This window comes from Amblyraja radiata, chromosome 11, assembly GCF_010909765.2.
Source record: "Amblyraja radiata isolate CabotCenter1 chromosome 11, sAmbRad1.1.pri, whole genome shotgun sequence".
NCBI classification, from domain to species: Eukaryota; Metazoa; Chordata; class Chondrichthyes; order Rajiformes; family Rajidae; genus Amblyraja; species Amblyraja radiata.
In genome coordinates, this window is record NC_045966.1 from 33,839,652 (window position 1) to 33,867,607 (window position 27,956).

Sequence of the window (27,956 nt, forward strand, 5' to 3'; positions counted from 1 at the left end):
GTCATATCACATCACTCCTGCCCCGAAGCTTTGACCCGCACCAGTTTGCGTACAGAGCGAATAGATCCACAGAGGACGCTGTAGCCACAGCCCTCCATGCTGCACTGTCCCACCTGGAGCAGCCGGGGAGCTACGTGCGGATGCTCTTTGTGGACTACAGCTCTGCCTTTAATACCATCCTTCCCCACAAACTGGTGGACAAACTGGGGGACTTGGGACTTCCACACTCCACCTGCATGTGGATAAATAGCTTCCTGTCAGCTCGCAGCCAGAGAGTCAGAGTGGGCCATCACACATCCACGGCCCTCAGCCTCAGTACCGGCTCTCCACAGGGCTGCGTGCTGAGCCCCCTGCTCTACACCATCTACACACATGACTGCACCCCCGCCCACCACAGCAACACCATTGTCAAATTTGCGGATGACACTACGGTGGTGGGACTCATCTCCGGGGGGGACGAGTACGCCTACCGGGATGAGGCGGAGCAGCTGACAGTGTGGTGTGGAGAAAATAACCTGCTCCTCAACACCTTAAAGACAAAGGAAATAATAATAGACTTCAGAAAGAATAAAACGGACATGGTACCATTAACTATCAGAGGGGACTGTGTGGAGAGGGTGGCGGATTTCCGCTTCCTGGGAATCCATATTGAGGAGGACCTGACGTGGAGCGTGAACACCTCTGCGCTGCTGAAAAAGGTCCAGCAGAGACTGCACTTCCTGAGGGTGCTCAGGAAGAATAACATCACTCAGAGACTGCTGCTGTCCTTTATCGGTGCTCCATTGAGAGCATCCTAACATACTGTGTATGCGTATGGTACACCAGCTGCACAGCGGCTCAGAGGAAAGCGCTCCAGAGGGCCATTGACAACGCCCAGAGGATTGTCGGCTGCCCTCTACTTACCTTGGAGGACTTACACAGTTCCCGCTGCATCAAAAAATCCCAGAGTATTATAAAGGACATTTCCCACCCCGGACACTCCCTGTCTGGCAACCATAGAAAGATTGTCGTTTAAAAATGCAATTAAAATATATTGCAATTTAAATGTCGATACTGCAATAATAATCTGTTTTCCCAGCATCAATGTAGTAATGCAACTTGTTTCTTGTTTCAACCTCCCCCGCCCCCTCCCCAACCTCGCCCCCCAACACACATAAACAACACCAGACGCCTGAAGAATTGGATGATTCAGACTTTGAAACTGAAGACTTTGATGTGCAAAGTAGAACTAGCGTCCAGACGCAGGAAGACCAACTTATAAATGGACAAAGTGCAAGGGTAAGAAGTTGCATATTATTTTGAGCATGACCATTAACTTTATAATCAGCTGATACACATCTTATGTGCAAGTCTTTGTTGTATTTAACTGTTTTAAATCCTTGGCTGGTGAGTGTCACATATCTTATGAGGAACAACTGAAAGCTCTGTTTTGGGGGAATCTTTGACTTTTCTATGTCGGGGAGGGGGGTAGGGTAAGGGGGAAACTGTCTCTCAGTCGCTTCTTGGCGTGGATGCGACTATTCTCCGAGTCGCGTCCTCGCCCCCCTCCTCGCGGCCTACCACCTGGATTGGCGTGGCCTTTCCTGCCGGGGACACGGAACCGGACCAGAGCTACAACAGCGGCGGTGCAGTGCTGGATTCACCTACCTGGATCGCTATTTGGAGCTCCTGAGCGTTGGGCCGCTGCTCCAACATTGTTGAGCTGTGGTTTGGAGAGCTCCCAGCGCGGTCGGCGTTGAACAACATCGCGGAGTCCTGGGGTCCTTTGCCGAGGGACGCCAGCGCTGCATCTCCGCCCAGCGCGGCCTGCGGACTTTGGGTGCCGCGGACTCCGGTAGGAGATGCCCGACTCGGATGTCCAGGCCGCTGAGGACGTCCTCCAGTTCCGATGTCGGACTTCCATCACCCCGGCGAGCGGGGCCTGAACATCGGGCCGCCCGTAGCGGCGACTGTGGAGGGCTCGGGGAGGCCCCGACCACAGGTGAACATCAGGAACATTAGGGGAAGATGACTGACTTTGGTGCCTTTCCTCACAGTGGGAAACTTTTTGATTCTGCTGTGTGGGGGTGTTTTATGTTGAACTCAATCGTGTGTTGTGTTCTTTATTTTTATTGTATGGCTGTATGGTGATTACATTTCACTGTGCCAACTGGCACATGTGACAAATTAATGTATCTTGAATCTACAAACTTATTAATTGTAAGCCTAAAATTGAATTGTTAATAAACTGCTGCAGAGCAATAGAAATGGGAAAATTTGTAAGTCATGTCATACAATAAATAATTTGTAATTTAATTATTTTGTCTATTTTTCATAGAATCTTTTGCAATAAAAATATTTTACTTTAATTTTGGCGGAGGGGGGGCTTGCAAGATTTTCATTAAAATAGCAATAGAAAATACAAGACTGGAGAATGCTGTCCTCTATCAAATGGGAATTTGTTTTGAACACAGCCGAGGCAGATTGAACGTAGATGACAGCTGTTAGGTTCTGAAGAATGATTTTGGGCAGTTTTAGTACAGTTCCCAATGGACGGTTCCACAGTGCTCAGCTGCTCTGATTTTTGGCACTGTCTGTCAGTGTTGGAAAAAGGGTGTTTTGAAGTCGATGGGAAAGGGAAATGGAAACGTTATGCACTGTCTTTCTGAAGCTGGGATTAAGGCATTTTATCCTAATAAGGGAAGCACTGTAGGGCATCAGCAAGACCAATGTTTTGTAGTGTAGAGCTGATTTGAAAAGTAGTTTTGTTCACTTGTGGATTTCCTGCTTGCATTGTTTATTGTGTTGATTTCTCCCAGCCTTCATGCATAAAGCTGTTAAATGTTAAATGTTTGCCTCGATTTATCAGTAGAATTTTTACCCAATTGGAAAAATTAAAGAAAATATCAAATAAAATTGCATACACCTGTACGCTGCATGTATTTGCAAGGGCATATACTTGCATGTGCAAACAACGTAACTGCAGCATCAGGAAGAATGCAGGCTCATAACTTTTGGCTCCTATAAAATTGAACCATTTACAATCGCAATTGGGAACCAAACAATACATTCATTTAACTTGTATTAGCTGCTGTATTAAGCCCAACAACAAATAAAATAGAAAGCCAGTCAGACTCAGCAGATGAATAGATAAATAGCATAAATATGCAGAGATGTTCAATAGGTTGTTTTAATGAAAGTGCTGTATGCAGGGTATGCACTAGATGAATGTCTGGAGCTGTCTACTTACTGTGCACCTTGTCAAAACTATTCTCCCAATGGGTAAAGATTGATGATCTAGAGCAGGGGTCGGCAACCTTGTTCTGCATAGGGGCCGGGCGGCATGTCTGTGAACGGATGGCGGGCCACATCTACCACGGGTTCGCATAGATCCCGCCCCTTCGAGGACGCCACCCGGAGCACTGGCTCACGAACATGGCGCACCTACGGTCCATTGCCTTGGCTCTGTCCTGGGGGGCCGGATGATTTCGGGTTACGGGCCGGAGGTTGCCGACCCCTGATCTAGAGAGAAGAGAGATTGCAGTGGAGATACTCTCCTACCTGGATAGGAGGATTTCAGTTGCAGGGAGAGATTGAATAAACTAAGTGAAAAAGGACAACATGTGACTAAATAGAAGTATGGAAGATTATGAGAGGTTATGGATAGGGTAGATGGTCAAATCTTTTCCCCATGCTAGGGGTGTCAAAAACAGCATTGGTTTAAGGGAAGAAAGGGTTTTTATGGTGCAAGTTGTTTTCCCCCACAGTGGTTGCTATCTGGAATGCACTGCCAGAACTAGTGTTGGAATCAGATACAATCATGTTTGAGCAATTAAATAGAAACGTATTTTTTAAAATAAAATGTATACTTTAATTTAAAAAAAATAAGTATATGTTAATGCAGGGCTACAGTGCAGCCCCAATGCAGGCAAATGGGATTAGTGTAGATGAGCAAAATGATTGGCAAGGACATGACAGGCCAGAGGGCCAGATTTTGTGCTGTGTGACACTAACTCTGAAAATTGATGCATTGCATTGGCATTGTAGTTATGTTAAGTGTGTGTTGAAAATTCTTAAAATCTGACGAGTTGTGTCTTTCCAGGAAAATCTCTACGTAATAGTTTTGTTATGCATGAATAAAATGTATCCAAAACAAAAACTAATCATATTGAAAAAACATGATATTGAAGAGCCTATAGCTACATTTTTTTAAGCCTGAAATTCTAATAATTTAAACGAAAGAATCAGCCTTTGAAAATCATTGTTTTCTATTCTGCTGGGCGGCTTAAGCATCTTCGGGTCAGATTGTGTGTGAAAAACATTGTTTAATCTATACTGCTTTATTATGTTGATGTAAATCCCAATTTTGAAGAAAAAAAATCCTTTTACATCAGATGTCCTTAAAATCATTTGGGCATTAATATCATTTGGGTATTCCATTTTATTTCAATTTCACTGTGAAGTTTTTGTTTTATAGTAGAAATTAAATCAATTGTACTTGGGAATAAAATTAAGTAACTGGGTGGCATAGCCTCACAGCACCAGAGACCTGGGTTAGGTTGACCAAGTGCTGTCTGTGTGGAGTTTGCACATTTGCCCTGTGCCTGTGTGGGTTTCCTCTGGGTGCTCTGGTTTCCTCCCACATCCCAAAGACATGTGGGTTTGTAGGGTAATTGGCCTCTGTAAATTGCCAAGTGTAGGGAGTGAATGCGAAGTGGGGTGGACAACATTTGAATATTTTTTATATTTCGGGTCTTATCTAGCTGCGATTTGCATTTGCTTTTCAGGCCATTATGGCTCAGCTTCCACAGGAGCAGAAAGCAAAGATTGCTGAGCAAGTAGCCAGCTTCGAGGAGGAGAAAATCAAACTTGATGCTGAAGTTTCCAAATGGGATGACAGTGGAAATGATATTATTGTCTTAGCCAAGCAGATGTGCATGATTATGATGGAGATGACAGACTTCACCAGGTGCGCTGTTTAATGTTGTAGGTCAACTTGTAGGTCAATGATACTGTTTGTTACCAAATATCTTAACATTTGATTTCCTTTGGGCAGCTTACAACCCAGGGGTATGAATATTGATTTTGCTAACTTTAAGTAACCACTGCATTCCCTCTCTCTCCATCCCTCCCCCACCCAAGCCATACCAGCTTTTCGTTCTCACCTCGCTACAGCTAACAATGACCAGTTTCCTTGATCATTGTTTACTTTTTAGCATATCTTTTATTCATTTGTTCTCTATATCTTTACATCATCGTCTATAACTCTTAATTTCCATTTCCCGTAACTTTCAGTCTGAAGAAGGGTTTCGACTAGAAATGCTCCTCATTCATTCTCTCCAGAGATGCTGCCTGTCCCGTGGAGTTACAACAGAATTTTGTGTCTAAACATCTGATATTGCCTTCCTAATCTCCTATCTACTGCATTATCCTCTAAGAAGCCCCTTAAGCTATTATAGTAAAATTCAAATATCTTGGAGATTTGGTTGTGCCAGACCAGCAGACTTTATGGACTAATGGATATTTCATCAATTTATGCTCCATCACATTTTGATTTCATTGATTTAGTATTTAACAATAGTATTATTAACTTTCCTGTGACTATGTTGAGTTTGAAGGCAGTTGGGAGCAGAAAAATATGACCTTTTGAAGTGTGAGAGAGAAATAAGACCACGGTAAATTTAAAGATTGTGCAAGAAACAAAACCAGATAAGCCAGATGCCGAATAGTAGGGATTTCCGATCATCGCTGTTTTACTGTTCATCAGCACTTCGTATCTCGGTACAACATTTTGCATTTATGTAATTATTATTTGCTTTCACTGATCTATGCAGAGGGAAAGGTCCACTGAAGAATACTTCCGATGTAATCAGTGCAGCCAAGAAAATTGCAGAAGCAGGGTCAAGAATGGATAAACTTGGGCGTACTATTGCTGATCATGTGAGTCTTCAAATGCATCTTTCTTTCCTCACGTCTGTGCCTCCCTCTGCGTGTGGGTCTCCTTGTCGTTACACCCCTCCCTGTTGCTCCGTGTGTATGTGTATGTCACATATAATGTTTGGGACAAAGACCCATCATTTATTTCCCTCTGTACTCCACTGTTTGAGATTTGCAATGGAATCACATGTGCTTAAAGTGCACATTGTCAGATGTTATTAAACGCCATTTTTATACATTTGGGTTTCACCATGTAGAAATTACAGCTGCGTTTATACACAGTCCCCTCATTTCAGGGCAACATAATTTTTGGGGCACGTGGCTTCACAGGCGTTTGTAATTGCTCAGGTGTGTTTAATTGCCAGATATAATATAAAATAATATTGGAAATTTTGGAAAACACTTCCAATGTCTTTAATAGGCAGAATAAATGCCATAAAAATGATTTTTCGCCCACAAATTCTTTACTTATTTCAATCAATACCAATATACCTACCTAAAAACCTTTTCAAAAAACTCGAATCCCACATCACAAATTTTATTTGGGACTATAAATCCCATAGAATCCACACTTATGTAAACCCAAAGAATTTGGTGGACTGACACTCCCCAATTTCTTGTATTATTACTGGGCAGTGAATATTAAAAATGTAATTTACTGGTTGGACAACTCAGCCCAACAGGTAGACTGGATAGTAATGGAGAGAGAGGCTTGTTCACCTTTTAACATGGGAGCGATCCTTCTCTCCCCAATAAAATTGAAGAATACAATACACAAGAAAAATCCGATTATCCATAGTACATTACATTGGAGACAAGTAAAATTTACTCTTAAATTAAGAAACCTATCTCTTCTCTCTCCTATAGCTAATAATCCGTCGTTTAAACCATCTATTATCGATAAAACGTTTACTCACTGGGAAAGACTAGGAATTAAAACGTTTGGAGATATGTATGAAATGGGAAACCTTTTATCATTTCAAAAATTACAACTCAAATACAATTTGAAAGGTAATCAATATTTTAGATACCTTCAAATTCGAGATTATTTGAAAAAACATACACAAGAATACCAAACTCTGGCGTCAGATATATTAGATGAAGGCATGAACAGAAAGGCTGAATCAAATAACTTAATATCATACTTGTATAATATCATTCTAAATATAGAGATACCATCGTCAGATGCAATTAGAAGAGAGTGGGAACAGGAACTAACTATAAAAATCCCTAAAGACAGATGGGATAAATATCTTCTATATGTACATAACTGCTCGATTAATGTAAGACATATCCTAATCTAATTTAAAATATTACATAGACTATATTACTCAAAAACTAAACTGAATAAAATGTTTCCAAATGTTTCCCCCATCTGTGATAAATGTTTATCTCAAGAAGCAACTATAGCACACTCCTTCGTCTCCTGCATAAAACCCCATAAATTTTGGAAATAAATCTTTGAAATCTTCACAAAACTATTTAAAATAAAATTGGACCCCAACATAGAATTGATTATTTTCGGAGCAACGGAAGCCTGCTCTGAGCTAACTTCATTTCAAAGACGTTTCCTTAACTACAGCTTGATAATGGCAAAAAAACTTGTACTCAAATTTTGGAAAAATGCACCCACCCCAACGCTTAAAATGTGGATCACAAGCATGTCTGAGACGCTACATCTTGAAGATATGAGATTCGGCCTAGCAGGAAAATTAGAGCAATTCTTAAAGATATGGTCTCCTTTCATCGATTTATTACAAGTATAATATGGTGCAACACAACTCTGGAAATTAACTTTTTCTGAACTGGGTGAGGAGTGTGGAAAGATATGAAGTAGGTATATCCCAATAATGTCCTGTTTTTCCGTGCTTTCTTTTTTACAATGGGGTTTCTTCTCTCTATTCTTCTACAAACTACACATCACTATTTCCCTTACTCTTTTCTTTACACTCTTTTTCTTTCTTCTGTGACTTTTCTATTGTTAAATTTAAAACAAGAAGTTGTACACGAAATGTATTATGTCATGCCACGGTTTATACTACTGTACATTGCTTCTAATAAAAATAGAAATTAAAAAATATATATATATATGTGGAAAGACTGGAGGAAAGACTAGGTGCTGACTGGAAAGACTGGAGGAAAGACTATATATATAACCATCACAATTGGTCGCAGCCAGACCCAGAATAAAATTTATGTGACCCAAAAAAAAAAAAAAGAGCTCACAGCACCTAGTCTTTCCTCCAGTCTTTCCATCACCTTTGGAAACATTTATTGTTGTTTATCAACATGAGGACCAAAGTTGTGCCAATGAAAGTCAAAGAAGCCATTATGAGACTGAGAAACAAGAATAAAACTGTTGGAGACTTCAGCCAAACCTTAGGCTTACCAAAATCAACTGTTTGTAACATCCTTAAGAAGAAAGAGAGCACTGGTTAGTTTATTAATCGTAAAGGGACTGGCAGGGCAAGGAAGACCTCCACAGCTGATGACAGAAGAATTCTCTATAATAAAGAAAAATCCCCAAACACCTGTTCGACAGATCAGAAACTCTCTTCAGGAGTCAGGTGTGGATTTGTCAATGTCCACTGTGCACAGAAGACTTCATGAACAGAAATACAGAGGCAACACTGCAAGATGCAAACCACTAGTTAGCTGCAAAAATAGGATGACCCAGTTACAGTTTGCCAAGAAGTACTTAAAAGAGCAACCACGGTTCTGGAAAAAGGTCTTGTGTATAGATGATATGAAGATTAACTTATCAGAGTGATGTCAAGAGCAAAGTAATCATCCTGAACCCAATTGAGCATGCCTTGAAGAGCAAACATAGAAACATAGAAATTAGGTGCAGGAGTAGGCCATTCGGCCCTTCGAGCCTGCACCGCCATTCAATATGATCATGGCTGATCATCCAACTCAGTATCCCGTACCTGCCTTCTCTCCATACCCTCTGATCCCCTTAGCCACAAGGGCCACATCTAACTCCCTCTTAAATATAGCCAATGAACTGGCCTCGACTACCCTCTGTGGCAGGGAGTTCCAGAGATTCACCACTCTCTGTGTGAAAAAAAGTTCTTCTCATCTCGGTTTTAAAGGATTTCCCCCTTATCCTTAAGCTGTGACCCCTTGTCCTGGACTTCCCCAACATCGGGAGCAATCTTCCTGCATCTAGCCTGTCCAACCCCTTAAGAATTTTGTAAGTTTCTATAAGATCCCCTCTCAATCTCCTAAATTCTAGAGAGTATAAACCAAGTCTATCCAGTCTTTCTTCATAAGACAGTCCTGACATCCCAGGAATCAGTCTGGTGAACCTTCTCTGCACTCCCTCTATGGCAATAATGTCCTTCCTCAGATTTGGAGACCAAAACTGTACGCAATACTCCAGGTGTGGTCTCACCAAGACCCTGTACAACTGCAGTAGAACCTCCCTGCTCCTATACTCAAATCCTTTTGCTATGAAAGCTAACATACCATTCGCTTTCTTCACTGCCTGCTGCACCTGCATGCCCACTTTCAATGACTGGTGTACCATGACACCCAGGTCTCGCTGCATCTCCCCTTTTCCTAGTCGGCCACCATTTAGATAATAGTCTGCATTCCTGTTATTGCCACCAAAATGGATAACCTCACATTTATCCACATTATACTGCATCTGCCAAACATTTGCCCACTCACCAAGCCTATCCAAGTCACCTTGCAGTCTCCTAGCATCCTCCTCACAGCTAACACTGCCCCCCAGCTTAGTGTCATCCGCAAACTTGGAGAAACTGAAGGGGACTAGCCCCCAAAACAAGCATAAGCGAAAGATGGTTGCAATACAGGCATCACCAGAGAAGACACCCAACAACTGGTGATGTCCATGAAGCGCAGACGTCAAGCAGTCATTGCATGCAAAGGATATGCAACAAAATACTAAACATGACTACTTTCATTTACATGACATTGCTGTGTCCCAAACATTATGGTGCCCTGAACTGGGGGGACTAAGTATAAACACTGCTGTAACTTCTTCAAGGTGGAACCAAAATGTATAAAAATGGCCTTTATTAAAATCTGTCAAAGTGCAGTTAACCACATGTGATTTTTTTAAACTATTGCAAATCTCAAATTGTGGAGTACAGAGGCAAATAAATAAATGATGTGTCTTTGTCCCAAACATTATGGTGGGCACTGTATATATCGGAGGAGATTTTTATTTATATATATGTAGATGTTCCTGAATTATATATATTAAATATCTGAATCATATAGCCTATTTCATTGCCCAAGGCTAGCTGTGAATCGTTATCATATAGTGTGTTCATGAATTGTGCTTCTGAACCTTAAAAGTATTTTCTAATGATGTCGAATATTAAATTAGTTGCACAAATGAGTTTTAAAATGCATGCCAACTTACTACCTCTTATTGGCTGTAGATTTTCTGGCAACCGTTTACTCCATGAAACTGAAATATAATTAGCAATTTAATAGGATCTTTGTCATTTTTAATTCAGCATACTGTATCTTTTGGAAAATAGAGAATAAAAACACAACTGCATTGAGTTATAAATCCTAGTACATAATTGCTATAATTTTCACCATTCAAAATTAAAATATATGATTTGGTAAATAACGTGAGAGCAAACAGGTGTGGACATTCTGAACTTGTTCACTGCTTGTTTCGCTCAGTATTGTGGAAGTGCTCTGAAATCGGAGCAATGCACGGTGACTGAAGACCTTTTTGTCTCAATGCAGTCTTTGCAGATGCTCGTATAGATGTCTGAATAAACACTACTTATAATTAGCAGTAACTTAATCAACTGGATTGTGACAACCAGTTCTACTTTAACATAATTGAGGTGCTAAAATCCATTAGTTGTAAGAACTGGATTGTACTGTGGGTTTCCAGTGTTTGGGGCTGTGATAGGATATATTTTGTTAAAAAGCTAATCAGGTTAAGCAACTTCCCTGCTGAATGAAATTGGAAAAATATTCATCTGTATTTCTGGATTTAGACTAATAGCCAGGGGGATATGTTTTTATACCAAAATTGATGGCACGAGCTTGTCTATCTTTTCATAGCTTTAATTAAAAATGACCTTTTTTGCAAATTTGAAATTATCTTAGTCTTTTGGTGCATTCCGTCATCTTAAAATATTTTCATTAATAGAGAATTGATGTAAATTATGAAATTAGTACAAATAACGATTAACTATAAGTTTGCATTTAAGGATATTTTTATTCAGATAGTTTAGGTTTGTCATTTTCATATGTACAAGGATTATACACCGTCTAAATTGGTCATAAAATGTTTTGAATTGATTGAATAGCTAACTAATTACTTGCAACTTAATTTCCCAGTTAGCCCATACATGTCCATCTATTAATAGACAAATGCAAAACCTACCTGCTTAAACCATAAAACCAGCCATACCAGTAATTGATGCAAATCCACATTTAAGCTTATAATGACAGGATAGAATATGGATTGATCTGTGGGAAATTTGGTCATAAAACAAGGATTATTATTCCTAAAGTAGCTTGTTTTTTGTAATCTCAAAGCGAATAATCAAGATTGAAAATAGGATTAAATTAAGTCCCGCACGGAGATGCAGAAATATTTTCTAATATATTTGATCCATTCATCACACCTTTTTTTCCTATGCATCCATACCTCAGTTTTTGCTTATGAAGGAAACAAACAACACTAGCAGTACTAGTAAATAGTATAATATTATGTGTTTAACATACTAAATCATACAAAGGACCACATAGTTAAATCCATTACAGCAAATCCAAAGGAGAGATCACAGCAGCATTATTTCTCATTCAAGACTGTATTACAACAAGATGCTTAACCATCAGACATGAAGGCAAAAATGGCAGACTACATTAATGTTGTATACTTCTCCCTCCAATATCAATGGTGGGATATTCTCTTAAGTGATATTCAAATAGAGGGTGTCAACTATTTAACATTGGAAATGAACTATGATTAGTCTTTTGTTCAAAGATGACCAGGCCTGGCAATTATTTGTGAAACAAGGCTAGCAGTATTAGCCAATCAAGCTTTTCATTGTGTCAATATTGAATCCCTCTCTGGAATGGTGAAGGCTAAATTGTGTACACAAGCTCAATTGGCACTAATTTTGGACAAACTACAACATTTTTTGTTTAAATTCCTTTTATAAATTCTGAGTGATTTGATTTAACAGTTGGATTGTGCAGATAAACTGACATAATCAAAGGAGAAAATCATATAGGTTGTTTCTATTTTCAGGTTACCCCTGCTAGTCAAGATTAGTTCTGCAGGCCGTGGTAATAATTAGGTTATTTAGATAGATCCAACTAGACCAAACCCTCTAACCTGTCAGCACACCAACCATTACTACCATTTTATGCGCTCTCCTTAACTGGGAGGTATCCCATGAAGTACTTCACGAGGCAGAAAAGGGCGGGCGCACAAATTAGAATATGATAATCCATCTCTGCCATTTACCACAAATTTCTATTTACACATATTTTAGAAAATTACATTCTTCCTAACAGACGAGTTCTCATAAGGTTTTACCTACATAAACACCTGCAGTTTAGCCCATCTGAGTAGAGATATCCAGGTCATGGGCACCTAATGGCTTTTAGTTCTAAAAAAATGTATTTTGCAGCCATTTGTGTAGGTTCTTCCTTTCACGTGCATAAATCATTTGCTTATGAGGAACAAATATGTAAATCGGGTAGTATCTCCGGCAGAGTAAAATAAATGATTAGAAGGTGATACAATTTTTGAGAATTTAAGGGGACTAGGTAAATGTAGGCAATGACATGGTTTATCACTTTGTGCAGACTGACTGGCAGTAAATTTAAATCAATCTCTAGAAACAATATTTCAGTCACAAATGGCATGTCTATGGAGTAGTAGGTTGCATCATATTTATCTATACAATATATTTAATGTAGTAAAAGGGTGTGAGATTGCAACCTTTACGTGGTCCGCCCTGTTTCGACGAATGCAATCAATCTGGCGTGCACAATCAAATAAGATCAAATTGAACAAGTTGTCCTACAACTTTAGGCTGTGCACGCCATACGCAAGAAGAAGAAGAAGAATGTAGTAAAACATCCAAAGGTGCCACAAAAGATGTTAGTTGAAAAAAGCTTTAAACAAGAAAAGAAAGCTGGAGGGAATGGAGAAGGGATTTCAGGGTTTTGGGGCTTGGTGCCAGGAAGGCGCAAGAGGCTAGAATAAGAGGTGTAGATATCTGAGACAATTGTGGAGCTGAAAGTGATTACCGAAATAAGGAATGGAAAAGTATACCATTCAGCTCTTTATGTCTGCTTTGCCATTTAATACGACTGTGGCTGATCATTTACCGCAGCTGCACATCTAATGAGTCTCCATATCCCTAGATGTGCTTGTGATATCGAAAACCTTGAGATTCCCAATAGCTTATTGTCTCAGACTTGAACTTTATATCAAGGTTACAAACAACGATAAAGGTTTATACAGATGCTGTGGAGTGTATAGAGTTGTGGTGAGAACCAATATCAATGGCTTCAGTCTTTCTAATAATTTGGGTTCATACGTTATTGTTAGCACAGATGGGTACTCTAAGATCCATTTATAGGATTGAGAGAGATTATATGGACTGTCATCAGGAAATATATTTTGATGTAGCTGAGGGAAGCTTGCTGTTGAGAATTAGAATGGTTCAGTTTTCTCCCACATTTGGCTGCTGTACATTGTTTCTAATGTGGTGGGTGCCTGGATAATTGAAAGGGTTAATGGGCATTTTCGAGAATAGATTTTAGGGAAATTTGGGATTGGGCACATGTGAATATGTTATGGGCAAGCATAGAAATAGCTGATTATTGATATGAATTGACATTTTTAACTTTTTTTTGCAGTGTCCAGACTCCAGCTGCAAGCAAGATTTATTGGCTTATCTGCAGCGCATTGCCTTGTATTGCCATCAGTTGAATATCTGCAGCAAAGTAAAGGCAGAAGTTCAAAACCTTGGTGGAGAACTAATTGTGTCTGGAGTAAGTATATGGTGATGCAGGAATGAAAAGATAATCTGTTGTATTGAGATTGTATTGCGAAGCAAGAATTTCATTGTTCCGTTTTAGGGCATATGACAATAAAATTCTCTTGACTCTGAACAGACATTGGCTTTCTATATCATACGTTCTGGGCCAGCAGGTAGGTAGTTCATTAGCGTGATGGTATCTGACGAAGGTACAGGGCATGTATTTGATGTTCACCTGTTCACCTGTCCAATGCTGATAGAAGATCTTGTGGCTTTTGGCATGGTGGTGAACAAAAATAAGTATTTGGAGTCCTCTAATCTTCCCTCAGCTCTTAGAATGTGGCAATCTCTCAGCTCTTTCAATGTGGTGATTTATTGCAGGGAGCCCATCAATTTGTATCGGGAGGCAGTTAACTTTAATTTCATATTTTACCCATCAGACCAATCACTTTTGAGTGCTTAGTAATCCAGAGATACATCAATAAATTGTACTGGTCATTGTGCCTTTGCACCGTACTTGCCATTTTCTTTGTACGGGTTAAGATGTTCCACCTCTAATAAAACCAGCTTGTATTCAAAGGCACAATCCGTTCCTTACTACTTTCAATTAGGGTCTGATAGTGTAGCAGTTCAAATACCACAGAGCTCTCGCAGAACTTCCATACCCCTGTTCACTTACATTTAAAATTGATATGCCTGATCCATGTAAGTTTATGCCAATCGTCAATTATATTGTATGGAATTTAAAAGTTGATAAAGTAATAGAGTAAAGAGTTAATGATATACAGCAAGTTCTTAACGTTGGAGAAACTCAGCGGGTGAGGCAGCATCTATGGAGAGAAGGAATTGGCGGCGTTTCGGGTCTGGACTCTTCTTCAGACTCAAGATGGGTCACGATCTGAAACGTCACCAATTCCTTCTCTCAATAGATGCTGCCTTACCCTCTGAGTTTCTCCAGCATTTTGTCTACCTTCGATTTTACCAGCATCTGCAGTTCTTTCTTAAACAAGTTCGTAATGTTCTCAACATGTTTGTTGAACTGACTATTAATTAGCAAACCAAATAGCTATGTATTGCTGAAAAACAATTATATTTAAATTGACTAGTTTTTTTCCACCTTCTCCATAATTTACACAAAATAGCAGTGTGCCAACTGAGTTAAATCTGTAGTGCTATTACAGAAAATAACATTAACTTAAAAAAAAATACTAACTCATTGTAGTTACAATTTCTACATGTTGCAATTTTATTATGCCAGTTAAGACTACAATTTTAGCATTGCAATATACAGAATCATTTCAGTACTTGACAAAATAAATCTTGTGTTGAGGCAGGGAGAGAAAGATGATATAGGTAATGCATGATTTTATTCATGGAGTGATGCAAGCAAATCTGAAAACCCTGGCAAGATGAAAGATGATGTCCAGGCATACCACAGATGGCTGTGGAGGTCAAGCCAATGGATATTTTTAAGGTGGAGATTGACAGATTCTTGATTAGTAAGGGTGTCAAGGGCTATGAGGAGAAGGCAGGAGAATGGGTTTGAGAGGGTCAGATAGATCAGTCATGTTTGAATAGACTTGATGGGCCAAATGGCCTAATTCTGCTTCTGGAACTTATGAACATATGTCTCCAGTTTTATTGGATAAAAATGAGAAAGATGCAATGACGTAAATGCATTTCACTCAACTGTGAGGCCTACCGCAAATTGGAGGATCAGCGCCTCAAATTTCGCTTGGGTAGTTTACACCTCAGCAGTATAAACATTGGCTTCTCCAATTTCAGGTAGTTCTTGCTTTCTCCCTCCTTCCCCTCCCATTCCCAGCTCTCCCACGGCCTACTGTCTCCGCCTCTTCCTTTCTAATGTCTGGGATAGAACTAGTGTACGGGTGATCGGTGGTCGGTGTGGACTCGGTGGGCCGAAGGGCCTGTTTCCACGCTGTATCTTTAAATTAAACTAAAAACACTAAAACTGGAGGGAGTCTAAAGAAGGGTCTACCTGAAACGTCACCCAATTTCTTCTACCCAGAGATGCTGGCTGCTCCATTGAGTTCCCCCGCACAATTAAAGCATGGAATAGTCTTCACCCTACGATAGTTACCCAACCAGACGCAACTAAATTTAAGGTAGCTCTTTTTTCCCAAGAACCCTTTTTTGCTTAAGTCCAAGTCTAGAGTCAAGAGAGTTTAATTGTCATGTGTCCCAGAAATTCTTGCTTGCTGCAGCACAACAGAATATGTAAACATAATACAGAACAGGAGATAAAAGTTCAGTGTGTATATCGTAGACCATATATATACACAATAAATAAACAGATAAAATGCAATAGGCTGTTATTGTTCAGAGTTTGGAGTTTGGTGGTGGACCTTCCACCACCTCCAGTTTAAATTCCATTTGGAATATTTTTGGAGGACCAGGAAAACCAAGAAGCAAAAGATACTCCAAGGACTGATTCTGCATTGGGTTTCAGCGGTTGAGGTGAGGCGGCGACCGGACAGCAATGGCGGCCAGATCTCCCACAATGCAAAGGGAGGGAGAAACTGCCCGGCGTCGACAAGTTGCTGTGGCAGTGCGCATGTGCAGGGAGAGGATGTGCAGGCCGTGACAGTGCGCATGTGCAGGGCAGCCGAGGATGTGCTGGCAGTGCGCATGTGCAAGGCGGCCGGCCGTGCCGGCGGATGAGGAGTGGCCGGAGAGGGGAGACTCGGCGGCCCGGACACGGATGGCGGGCAGAGACGGAGAGTGACAGAGAGAGGGGGGCCCGCTCAGAGTTGAACGATAGGTGTCCCGGGTGCTTACCAAGCCGGGCAAAATGACACAGCTTTTAGGCTGCCTGACGGGGCTTTAGGTGGCCATTAGCACCCCGGGCAACCGTTAAATTTGAGCCGTGTAACATCTGAAGTTTCATGAGGATGTCTATTTTTCTTTTGTATATGATTGGTACATTTTTAGCTTCCTGCATTGATCTAAGTATTAGATTATCTGCTGATTGCTTACCAATTCTGTCAAGATATAGTTCGGCATCCTGCCATGCGTAGCCATCCAGGAAAAACTTTTGAACTATTGGTAAGAACAAGATTTGGGTTGGTTGAAATAATTTACAGTTTACTAATATGTCAATACTTGCTGTGTAGGCTCACTTAACCATTTTGTAAGGCATTGCAATCCTATCAATGCCAATGAGGCTGTATCGCTACCCAATAAATTCAGGAGTGAAATAGAGAAAATAACAATGTAATCACCAATTTTATATGAATCTTGAAGGTGTTTTATAATTTTGGCAAAGTGCAATGTTATGCAGTATAATTTGCAATGAAGTTGTGCATTCAACAATTTCATACGTAGAATATTTGGTAACTTTAGCATCAGTTCTCAACAGAAAGTGGCTTTGATATCCAATTTTGGCAGAACAGCAACTGGAAAAAGTTGGTTTATTAAATTTTGTATATTTGCATGATGACTTGCAGTACGCACTGACAGGATAACATTAATAGCTCAAGCCACATACTGAACAAGGTTACTAAATAGTACATATAATCTTGAGTGTATGTAAAAATTGCTTTGTGTTAATTGCAGGCTCACAGAAAATTGTATTGAAAGTATATTTTAAAAACATCTATAATTTGTGTCTCGCTTACAGGTGGATAGTGCGATGTCTCTGATTCAAGCTGCAAAGAACTTGATGAATGCTGTTGTGCAAACGGTTAAAGCTTCCTACGTGGCATCCACTAAATACCAGAAGTCCCTTGGCATGGCATCATTAAACATGCCTGCAGTTTCATGGAAAATGAGGGCTCCAGAGAAGAAGCCATTGGTAAAGAGGGAGAAAAATGATGACATTCACAAAGTTAAAAGATCATCTCAGAAAAGGCATGTCTCACCAGTGCAGGCTCTCAGCGAGTTTAAAGCTATGGATAGCATTTAAAAGAGAGAAAACATTCCTATAATATATCACTGATAAAAGTACAATTGAATGGTTTCAGGAACTCTTTCTATAATTTGCTTAACTTTTAAAAACTTAAACGTAGGCTTTTAATATACATATATAAATGTGTATCATAGCAAGTTACGCATTCTTTCTTGCTTAAATAAAATTAGGCTTCATTCCATAATTGGAATGGGAAGTTGGAATGATGTGCACACTAGGTCAAATTTGAGCTTTGTCTCTCTGGTAACTAGTTAATAACTGCTTTAATAATATAAAATGATGTAAGAAACTTGAACTTTATGAGGGATGTGCAGATTGGATATTGATTTTTTAAGTCCGCAAGTTCTTGCAATCAAGTGAATGGCAATGAACTATTAAAATCTTTTCAATAATCATTCACATTTGTACAGTAATGAAAGACTTTAAGGCATTACATTCTAGTAGAAGTTTTGATTGGTTTAATTGCTTCAGTTGGTTTGTTAATATGTGGATTGGTTTGCAATTTTGAATTAACACTTGTTTTCTTCTAGTCCTCCTTCGCAACCCTCACCCTCTTCCTGTAGTCAAACCCACAGGGAGTTCTTACCATATTTGTTTTTGTTCGCTTATTGATAACGGGGCAAGTTCATTACACATCCCTCAACATTAATATGATCTTTGGTTGTGGTTAATAGAGCTTAAATAGCCAAAATATTATTGTGCTACGCAATCATATATATCAAGGTAAAATGTAATGGGTATGATAATCATTGGAAGACAATCCTAAATTAGTAACTAGAGATGTAATGTACCACGCGTAAGTACTTTAAAAAAAATCTTTTTCATGATTTAGATTCTATTTGAAGCATAAATTTACTTCTGTACTGGCTATAATTCTCCAATAAAGTTACAATTTTGACCTTTTAACTTTTGGCATTCTGAAATTACGTCCTATCATTTGCGATCAACTGAAATGTGTCACTGTTACTATGCCATGTAAGTGCAAAACAAAATAGTGTGTTACGTACTGCAGTCTTGGACAAAGCTCATTGAAAAGTTTTCTTTGAATTCCAGTTGTAGATTTTGCCCAACTTGTGTCTGAGCAGAGGTTGTTCTGATCATGGAATTTAATTATGTTAAATGTCACGGGCCTGTCCCACTTACGTGACTTTTCAGCAACTGTCTTCGACCTTCAAGCTCGGGAGCACTCGCCTGAAAAACCGCGAGCTCGATCGACCGTCAGCGATGACACTGCGAGCTGGATCGACACGCGCGCACACACACACACACACACACACACACACATACACACACACACACACGCGGTACAAAGCCAAGGTGATACCCACGATGAACAAGAAGGTAAAAGACAGCTGGCACAGTGTACGCTAAGAACTTTAAAAGAGCGGAGGGTGGCGGAGGGGAGAAGGGGAGAGAAGGGAGGGGGGGGGGGGGTAGAAGGAGTGGAGATACTTTTAAGATACCAGACAACTTTTAATAAAGTTTAGCGTGCATTTAACATTACCGGTCGGTTTTCCTTTATTCTGAAAACTCGTGCATACGTTTTTTTTCCCCAATGAGCCAATTAAAATGCCCGGTCAGCAAAGGAGATTGCCTACGGCTACCTCGACTACCTATAACTAAATGGCGACCCCACTAACACTGCACTATGAGTTCAAAAGAACCATGCCGACCAATTTTTACTCGTGGTAAAATTTTCAGCATATTGAACATTTTTCCTCGACCAAACCGAGGCAGCGAGTATGCGTGAACTTCTCATGAGCATGAAGGAGAGTTACAGTGACCTAGGACCACTTGTCGACCATGCTGCGAGTTTGTGGCGAGCGCAATCTCTTCTAAACTCACAAATCATGTCGCCATAGTGGGACAGGCCCTTTACTGAATAGAAAATGGTGCATTGCCCACACTAGTTTAGAATTTGAATGATCCAGATATGGGGAGTGTAAAAAAAAACGGTTATGCACTTTGATTTATTTTAAATAGAATTATTTCTGGAGGTTGCTGACTAATAAATCAGTTTCAAAGCATGATGCTTATATATTTTATCAAAAAAACACTTTTAGGTTTAGATCGACTCCAGTTTATGTCAGTTTGCACGTCGGAAATGAGGCCTCGAATCAAAGTGGTCTCAGTTAATATCTGAATGTACAAAAGGGAAGAGAGGTTTTTGTCCTCATTTTTTCCGTGTTTTCTGTTTCCACTGAGATACTGCCTGACCTACTGAGTTTTTCCTACATTTTCTGTTTTTGTTTTCTTTTTGGATTTCAGCATCTGTAGCTTTTATGTTCATATTATGTCATTCATCTTCCATGCATCAGCCTTGAAATATTCAGAGAAGATGGAAGAATAAAAAATAGTTCGAAGTTTAGGAGAGAAAAATGTGAGATTTTTCTGTATTCACAAAAGACGTCACACATGTTCTAGTAAATTGTTACCGGTGGATGCACCGATTTGTAAATCCCCATCTGCCAGTTAACGTTTTGGGGATTTTGACCATTCAGGAAGCTGTCCATCACCCTGTTGAAAGCTTGCAACTAATCTGCACTAACTATATGAGGCAGAAACTTTGTACAGTGGTAAAAGAGTCTAGCAATCTGTGTTCATGCTCATCCCCTGACCAGCCCAAATTGCCTCCATAAAGCAAATAGAATTCTATATTTTGATTACCTCAATTAAACCTGCTTTTCTTCCAAGTGTAATGTTCTCTATCTCAATTGCCACCATACAAGGACCAAAATTGGATTCAATATCCTGGTGGTGACCTGACTTGCACAGTGAATAGTATTTCTTGTTCATTTATGTATCTTGGCAAGACATCTAATCACTTTAATTTTTGTAATGACCTCGGGTGAATCATGTACTTTGAGGTCCATGTGCATTAACTGCAAGGTGGTTGTTTCATGCTGCAGTTTTGAGTGCACAAGGCTGCAGAATGTGCTTGCCTATATGCTCACTTTTTCTATACAAAAAGTGCATAACATTGAAGAACAGATTTCAGATATCATGGGAAACAGACTATTGACTACCATTTCTAGATCTGACAATGTCCATCACAGGAAACAGACTATTGACTACCATTTCTAGATCTGACAATGTCCATCACAAGAAACAGACTATTGACTACAGTTTCTAGATATCACCGTCTCCATCACAGGAAACAGACTACTGAAGTCCTATCCCCGAACTCTACCTCCGCAACATTGACGACTGCATTGGTGCTAACTCCTGCACCCATGCAGATCTTACTGACCATCAACTTCACCACTAATTTCCATCTTGCACTCAAATTCACTTGGACCATCTCCGACATCTCCCGACCGTTTCTAGATCTCACCGTCTCCATCACAGGAAACAGACTATTGAACGACATCTACCACAAACCTACTGACTCCCATAGCTATCTTGACTACACTTCTTCCCACTCTGCTTCCTGTAAAGACTATATCCCCTACTCCAAATTCCTCCGTCTACGCCGCATTTGTGCCCAGGATGAGGTGTTCCATATCAGGGCATCGGAGATATACTCATCTCTAGGAAACGGGGGTTCCCCTCTTCCCTTGTAGATGAGGCTCTCACTAGGGTCTCCTCGATATTCCGCAGCTCCGCTCTTACTCCCCCTCCCCCCATTCGTAACAAGGACAGAGTCCACCTTGTCCTCGCCTTCCACCCCATCAGCCGTTGCATACGGCATATAATCCTCCGACATTTTTGCCACCTCCAACGGGATCCTACTACTGGCCACATCTTCCCATCTCCACCCCTTTCTGCTTTCTGCAGAGACCGTCCTGTAACTCCCTGGTCAACTCGTCCCTTCCCACCCAAGCCACCCCTTCCCCAGGTACTTTCCCCTGTAACCACAGGAGATGCAACACCTGTCCCTTTACCTCCCCCCTCGACTCCATCCAAGGACCCAAACAGTCTTTCCAGGTGAGGCAGAGGTTCACTTTCACCTCCTCCAACCTCATCTACTGTATCCACTGTTCCAGGCGTCAGTCAACTTCTCTACATCGGCGAGACCAAGTGCAGGCTCGGGCGATCGTTTCACTGAACACCTCCGCTCAGTCCGCCTTAGCGTACCTGATCTCCCGGCGGCTCAGCACGCCCATTCCCAATCTGACCTTTCTGTCCTGGGCCTCCTCCATTGCCAGAGTGAGGCCCAGTGCAAATTGGATGAACAGCATTTTGCTTGGGTAGTTTACTCCCCAGTGTATGAACATTGACTTCTCTAACTTAAGATAGCCTTGCCTTCTCTCTCTATCCCCTTCCCCATCCCAGTTCTCCCACTAGTCTTACTATCTCCGCCTACATTCTATCTTTGTCCCACCCCCTCCGCTGACATCAGTCTGAAGAAGTCTCGACTCAAAACGTCGCCCATTCCTTCTCTCCTGAGATGCTGCCTCACCCGCTGAGTTACTCCAGCATTTTGTGTTGATCTAAGATTTCAGATATTGATCTCTTTAATGCAATTTACCTTTTTTTTCCTCATGTATGGTCTGTGCGTGCAGACTTCATTTAGCAAGCAAGTAATTGAGAAAAATGTCTGGTTTCAGCCAATAACCATTCTTCTTGCGTATGGTGTGCACAGCCTTAAGTTGTAAGACAACTTGTCCTTTGATCTTCTGTTTGTGCACGCCAGGTTGATTGCATTCGTCGAAACAGGGTGGACCACATGAAGGTTGCAATCTCCCACCCCAGCCAATCACTATAGCAGTTCACCCTGAATGTCTGATTTGCACAGACCTGAATTGTTGTTTCTAGTACTTTTTTTAAGGTGGCCAAAAAAATACCAGCTCTAGATTAAAGTATGTTTGCTACCTCATATGACTTGGTCCTAGCTTGTTGGGGGAATTCAACACTACATTGATTTTGGGTTTGTATTACATTTAGCTGGTACATTTTGCCTCTTCTAAGATTGGCCTCTCTAATGCCCCTTTGCTCATGACCCTTTGTTTCAATCTTGCACAAAATATATGCTTTCTGAAACCACTGGCAAGTTGTCCTGATGGAAGGTCACACGTGGGCAAAGATGATCTAAGAAGCCAATTAACAAATTAAATTAAGTGTGGGAAGTGAAAGTTCATTAATTTGAATTGAATATACTCACAGTGAAGGGAGAGATGAGCGGTGGTGATGCAAAGAGAAATGGATGCCAATTCAAGGCAATTACCAAGGGCTATATATAACTTTGTCCAGTCTAATGTGTCCGTTGAATTATGGAATCCCTATAATTATCTTTTTTTTGTGATTGGAAATTATAATGGAAATTTCCACCTCGCTAATGTGAATTAGTCCCTTTCAAAATGCATTGAACTGAATTTACACTCCCCTACCAATTAATACAATTATAAAGCAGTGTCGTATAAAGCGCAGTGTATTATTGACAATAATATGTTCCCTAATATTATTTTAGAGGTTTTGAGTCTCCACAATGTTATGGAAAAAACTATAAGCTGTCCCACTTAAATACTTTCTATTTTCATTCTATATCTCCCTTACTAATGTTTTCATCTGACATGCAAAACTTTGTTTGTCTGGTTTAAGTTACATTTCCTGAATACCTAACCAATTGCATGACAAACCATTTTCATGCATGTATTTTTGGATTTGGATTTTCAGCAAATATATTTATTTTTGGCATTATATAAACCACAATTGTGACATCTTGTATTATAGAAATTCACTCTGACAACATGTAACTGTTTCAGGAACGTTAAATCAATTATCTCTGGCAACTAAAGTTTGTAGAATTTGAAACTTAGTTAACTTTGTTATTCAGATAATTCTTTGTAGATTGATATGATATTTCAGTCTTTCTATCTCAAATTGTGAACGTATCACTAGGCATAGATTTTCACGAATAAAATCTAACGGTTTAGAAGATTTACTGAAGTTAATGTAATTAACCATTAGCAAGTTTACAATTTTGTACAACTAATGAAAGAAAATAACTAATCAGAAAGTATCGCACAAGTTATTTGAGAATCTAAGTAAAACTTGAATTGCGTATTGGACCAAACAATTTCACAGATCTTCTCCTTTGTTTTTCTTCTCTGATTAAATAGCATTGTCATGCAGTGCCAGTAGAATAAGTTAGACTTTCTGCCTGATAACCCATTTGGAAGACTGATTATTTTTATATGTGTCATATTTATATTTAGTGTCACAACGCACAGGTATTTTACCTGATGAGACGCAGGAGGAGCCGGGCCCGGAAACACCCCATAGAGCCCGAAGCCTCCAAGTGGCGCAACAAGTCCCTCAGAACAGACCTCTGTAGAAGGTTTGAGTCAAATGGCCACAGGTCTGCAAGACCACAGTCTGGCATCAGTTCGACGAGGACGTCGACAAGGTGCTAGAAGCAACAGTGAAGGGAGGCGCGGACCGAAGGCTGCGGATGATGACGACAATCATCGTCTGCCTAGCTGTGGAAAGGTTTGGAGCAGTGGAGAAGAAGCCTGCCAGAACACCTTTCACCATTAACCAAAGAGCAGCAAAGATCCACAAGATCCAGCAGGAGCTGAAGTCCCTCAAGAAGCAGTACAAAGCGGCCAGCGAAGAGCAACATCCCCCCCTTTGAGTTGCGAGCCATCCTGAGGAAGAAGCTGCTGACCCTCCGTAGAGCTGAGTGGCACCGAAGACGCCGGCAGGAAAGAGCCAGGAAGCGAGCATACTTCATAGCCAACCCCTTCGGCTTCACCAAACAACTGCTAGGGCAGAAGCGCAGTGGGAATTTGGTTTTCTCTAAGGAGATCGTCCGGCACATCCAGACCACCTACAGCGACCTCGCCGGGCAGCAGGAGCTGTGCCAGTGCAACATCCTGATAAAACCACCTCCACCCATCAAGGAGTTTGATAGTAGAGAGCCACTCTTGAAAAGGTCCAGATCTAGCTCAGCCCCTGGCCCGAACAGAGTCCCCTACAGGGTCTACAAGAACTGCCCCTTGTTACTGAAACGGCTGTGGAAGATCCTGAATGTCATCTGGAGGAGAGGGAAAGTGGCACAGCAGTGGCGATTTGCTGAAGGAGTCTGGATCCCAAAGGAAGAAGATTCCAAGAAAATCGATCAGTTCAGGATCATCTCCTTGCTAAACGTTGAAGGCAAGATCTTAGTAGCGAGGCGGCTAACCAACTTCCTCTCCAGCAATGGCAACATCGACAGCTCTGCAAAAGGCCAATGCCTATGACTCCATCCCGCACAGGCTGATCCAGACAGTCATGGCCAAGTGCTGGGCCAAGTGGCAGATTTCATCCTGGACTATTACAACCAGTTCAGCATGAGAGTCTCAGCAGGGCCAGTAACATCAGAGTGGTACAGACTGGAGGTTGGGATCATCACCGGCTGTACCATCCCTGTGATCCTTTTTGCCTTGGCGATGAACATGATCGTCAAGTCTGCTGAGCCAGTGTGCCGGGGCCCTCGGACCAAGTCAGGAGTGCGCCAACCACCAATCAGAGCCTTCATGGACGACCTGACTGTCACCATTGAGTCAGTGCCAGGAGGCTGGCCTGCAGGTGTTGGAGAAACTGATTAGATGGGCTAGGGTGAGGTTTAAGCCAGGAAAATCAAGGTCACTGGTGCTGAAGAAGGGCAAAGTCATGGACAGGTTCCGCTTCAGCATCGAAGGGACACCAATCCCAACTGTCTCCGAAAGGCCAGTGAAGAGTCTTGCCAAGGTGAAGGATACAGCATTTGTCCAGGCAACCTGTCCAGGCAACCTGTCAGGAGCTGAAGTGCTGGTTGAGAGCGGTGGACCGGTCGGGGCTAGACAAGGCAGCTAGGTCCACAGCTAGGCAAGTTCAAGGCGTGGATTTACCAGCATGGTGTCCTGCCAAGGATACTCTGGCCACTGCTTGTCTACGAAGTCTCAATCTCCATCGTAGAGAGATTGGAGAGGAAAGTCTGCAGCTTCCTCAGGAGGTGGCTGGGATTGCCCAGGATGCCTTAGCAGCATCACCCTTTAAGGAAATAACATCAAGCTCCAGCTGCCCCTGAAGTACCTGGAGGAGGAGTTTAAGGTGACTGGGACCAGAGAGGTGATGCTGTACAGGGACTCCAGCGACCCCAAGGTGGCTCAGGCAGGGGTGGAGGTGAAAACTGGGAGGAAGTGGAGAGCCGGCGAAGTTGTGCTGCAAGCAGAGTCTCGGATATGCCACAGAGTGGGAGCAGTGACTTGGGGAAGAGCTAGTCTGGGAATCTTCCCAACTTCCCAGTTTGACAAGGCCAAGGGAAAGGAGAGGCGCAGGCTGGTCCAGGAGGAAGTGAGGGCAGCGGTGGAGGAGGGAGGTCTACCAGAGTGGTTGGCTTGAGGCAGCAGGAGGCCTGGAGAAGGTGGGAGCAGGCCGTGGACTGAAAAGTCACATGGAATGGGCTCTGCCAAGCTGAACCACAGCGTATCAAGTTCCTGGTCCAGGCAGTGTACGATGTCCTGCCCAGCCCATCGAACCTCTTCATATGGGGCAAAGCGGAATCTCCGGATTGCCCGCAATGCTCAGGCAAGGGAACGTTGGAACACATCCAGAGCTGCTGCCTAAAGGCTCTTGGGCAGGGCCGGCACACCTGGCGTCATGACCAGGTTCTTAAACCCATTGCAGAAGCCATCAGCATGGGAATCAGCAGCTGCAGATGAGCACGTCCCACCACCCAGATGATCACCTTCGTGAAGTGCAGCTGCCAAGAACCACAGCAGCCAGGAATCCGTCAGGAATCCTGGCAACTGCGCAGGACCGGCAGCTTTCTTTAGACCTGGTGAAACAGCTGAAGTTCCTGCGGCACATTGCCATGACCACCCTAAGGCGAGACATCCTCCTGGTCTCGGAGGCAACCAAGAACATTGTCTTGTTGGAACTGACAGTGCCGTGGGAGGATTGTCTGGAGGAGGCCCACGAGAGGAAGAAGACCAAGTACGAAGAGCTGGAAGGCAAGATGTATGCCCATCGAGCCTGCAGAGGTTTTGCAGGGCAATCGCTCTTCAAACCCTTGAGTGCACTGGGCATCAACGGAATGGAGAGGAGAAGAGCCACCAAGAACACCACAGAGGCAGCGGAGAAAGCCTTGAGATGGCTCTGGATCAGGAGCGGAGGTCCATGGGGAGGAGCGAATGCCACCTGAACACAAGTTGTAGTCTGATCAACCACGGCTGGGTCGCCTGGGTGAGGGTGTCTGACGTTGAAAGACCCGAAACACCCAATGACCCCAAGTTACATAACTGATGACGTGTTCAGAGCATCAAGAGATGTATTTTATCAATCAATATATCACATATCTGGCAGATTTACATATAGACCTTATTTCAGTCATCGAATCGGAAAGCCTTTTAAAGATATTGATTTTATTTAATTAGTTCTGTGAGCAATCCAATGTTATGTTGTAAATGGTGGTGTTTACTCTCAGCTAATTCTTCAAATTTAAGCTTTTGTTTTGGGAAGAAGCTGCCATTTTAGTAACAAACCTAAAAGATAATCTGATTTGACTTTTATATCCCCTCATTCTTTTCCTATTTAGCTAACCATATAGACTTTAGTACTGAGTAGGTACCTTTTATATTGTCTTTGTCTATGCAGAGTATGGAAGGTTAATGTATGCTGCAGCTTAGCTGCATAACAAATTGCAATTATATAGAGTTTATAAAGTGGCACAAATCAAGAGGAGCCTAAATAGAAGAAATTACTGAAAGCATGCTTGAAAAGTCATTCTGCTTGCAAAGTCATTCCACTTGCAAACATGTTGGGTCACAATTGAATGAGAAAGAGGAGCAAGATTGAACAGTATGTTATTCATGGAGAAATGGTGTGGAGTCATGGGTCAGAAGATAAATTGGAGTGACTTAGGACTGATGAATGGTACAAGCATTGACTGAAGCAGGCATAAGATTAATCAAACAAAGACGTAAAAATGTGATTAATAAATGTGTGAGACTTTGGTGAAGGCTGACTACAATTTCAGGAATTTGTTTGCATTGTCTGGCTTTAGATGACTTTGTGTGGGAGTCTAGGAGGTGAGCAAAAAGTACTTTGGTGTAATAGAGGTAGAAATTCATTCCCAGCCACTTGAAGTAAAGATGTAATGTAATAATTCAGTGGATTTGCTCTGCTTTGCAATTTGCTTC

At 41.5% G+C, this 27,956-nt stretch overlaps 1 protein-coding gene across 1 annotated transcript in view; it reads left to right on the top strand.

Annotated features, from left to right (window-relative positions):
- The window catches only part of ctnna1 (catenin alpha 1), a 124,977-nt gene extending 106,221 nt beyond the window's left edge, over positions 1–18,756 (top strand). The window contains exons 14-18 of the mRNA XM_033029663.1: positions 1,168–1,278; positions 4,767–4,948; positions 5,814–5,919; positions 13,801–13,935; positions 17,563–18,756. Of these exons, the coding sequence (XP_032885554.1) occupies positions 1,168–1,278; positions 4,767–4,948; positions 5,814–5,919; positions 13,801–13,935; positions 17,563–17,847 (819 nt within the window). The 3' untranslated portion in view covers positions 17,848–18,756. The remainder of the gene's footprint in view (positions 1–1,167; positions 1,279–4,766; positions 4,949–5,813; positions 5,920–13,800; positions 13,936–17,562) is intronic.
- The last annotated feature ends 9,200 nt before the right edge of the window (positions 18,757–27,956 follow it).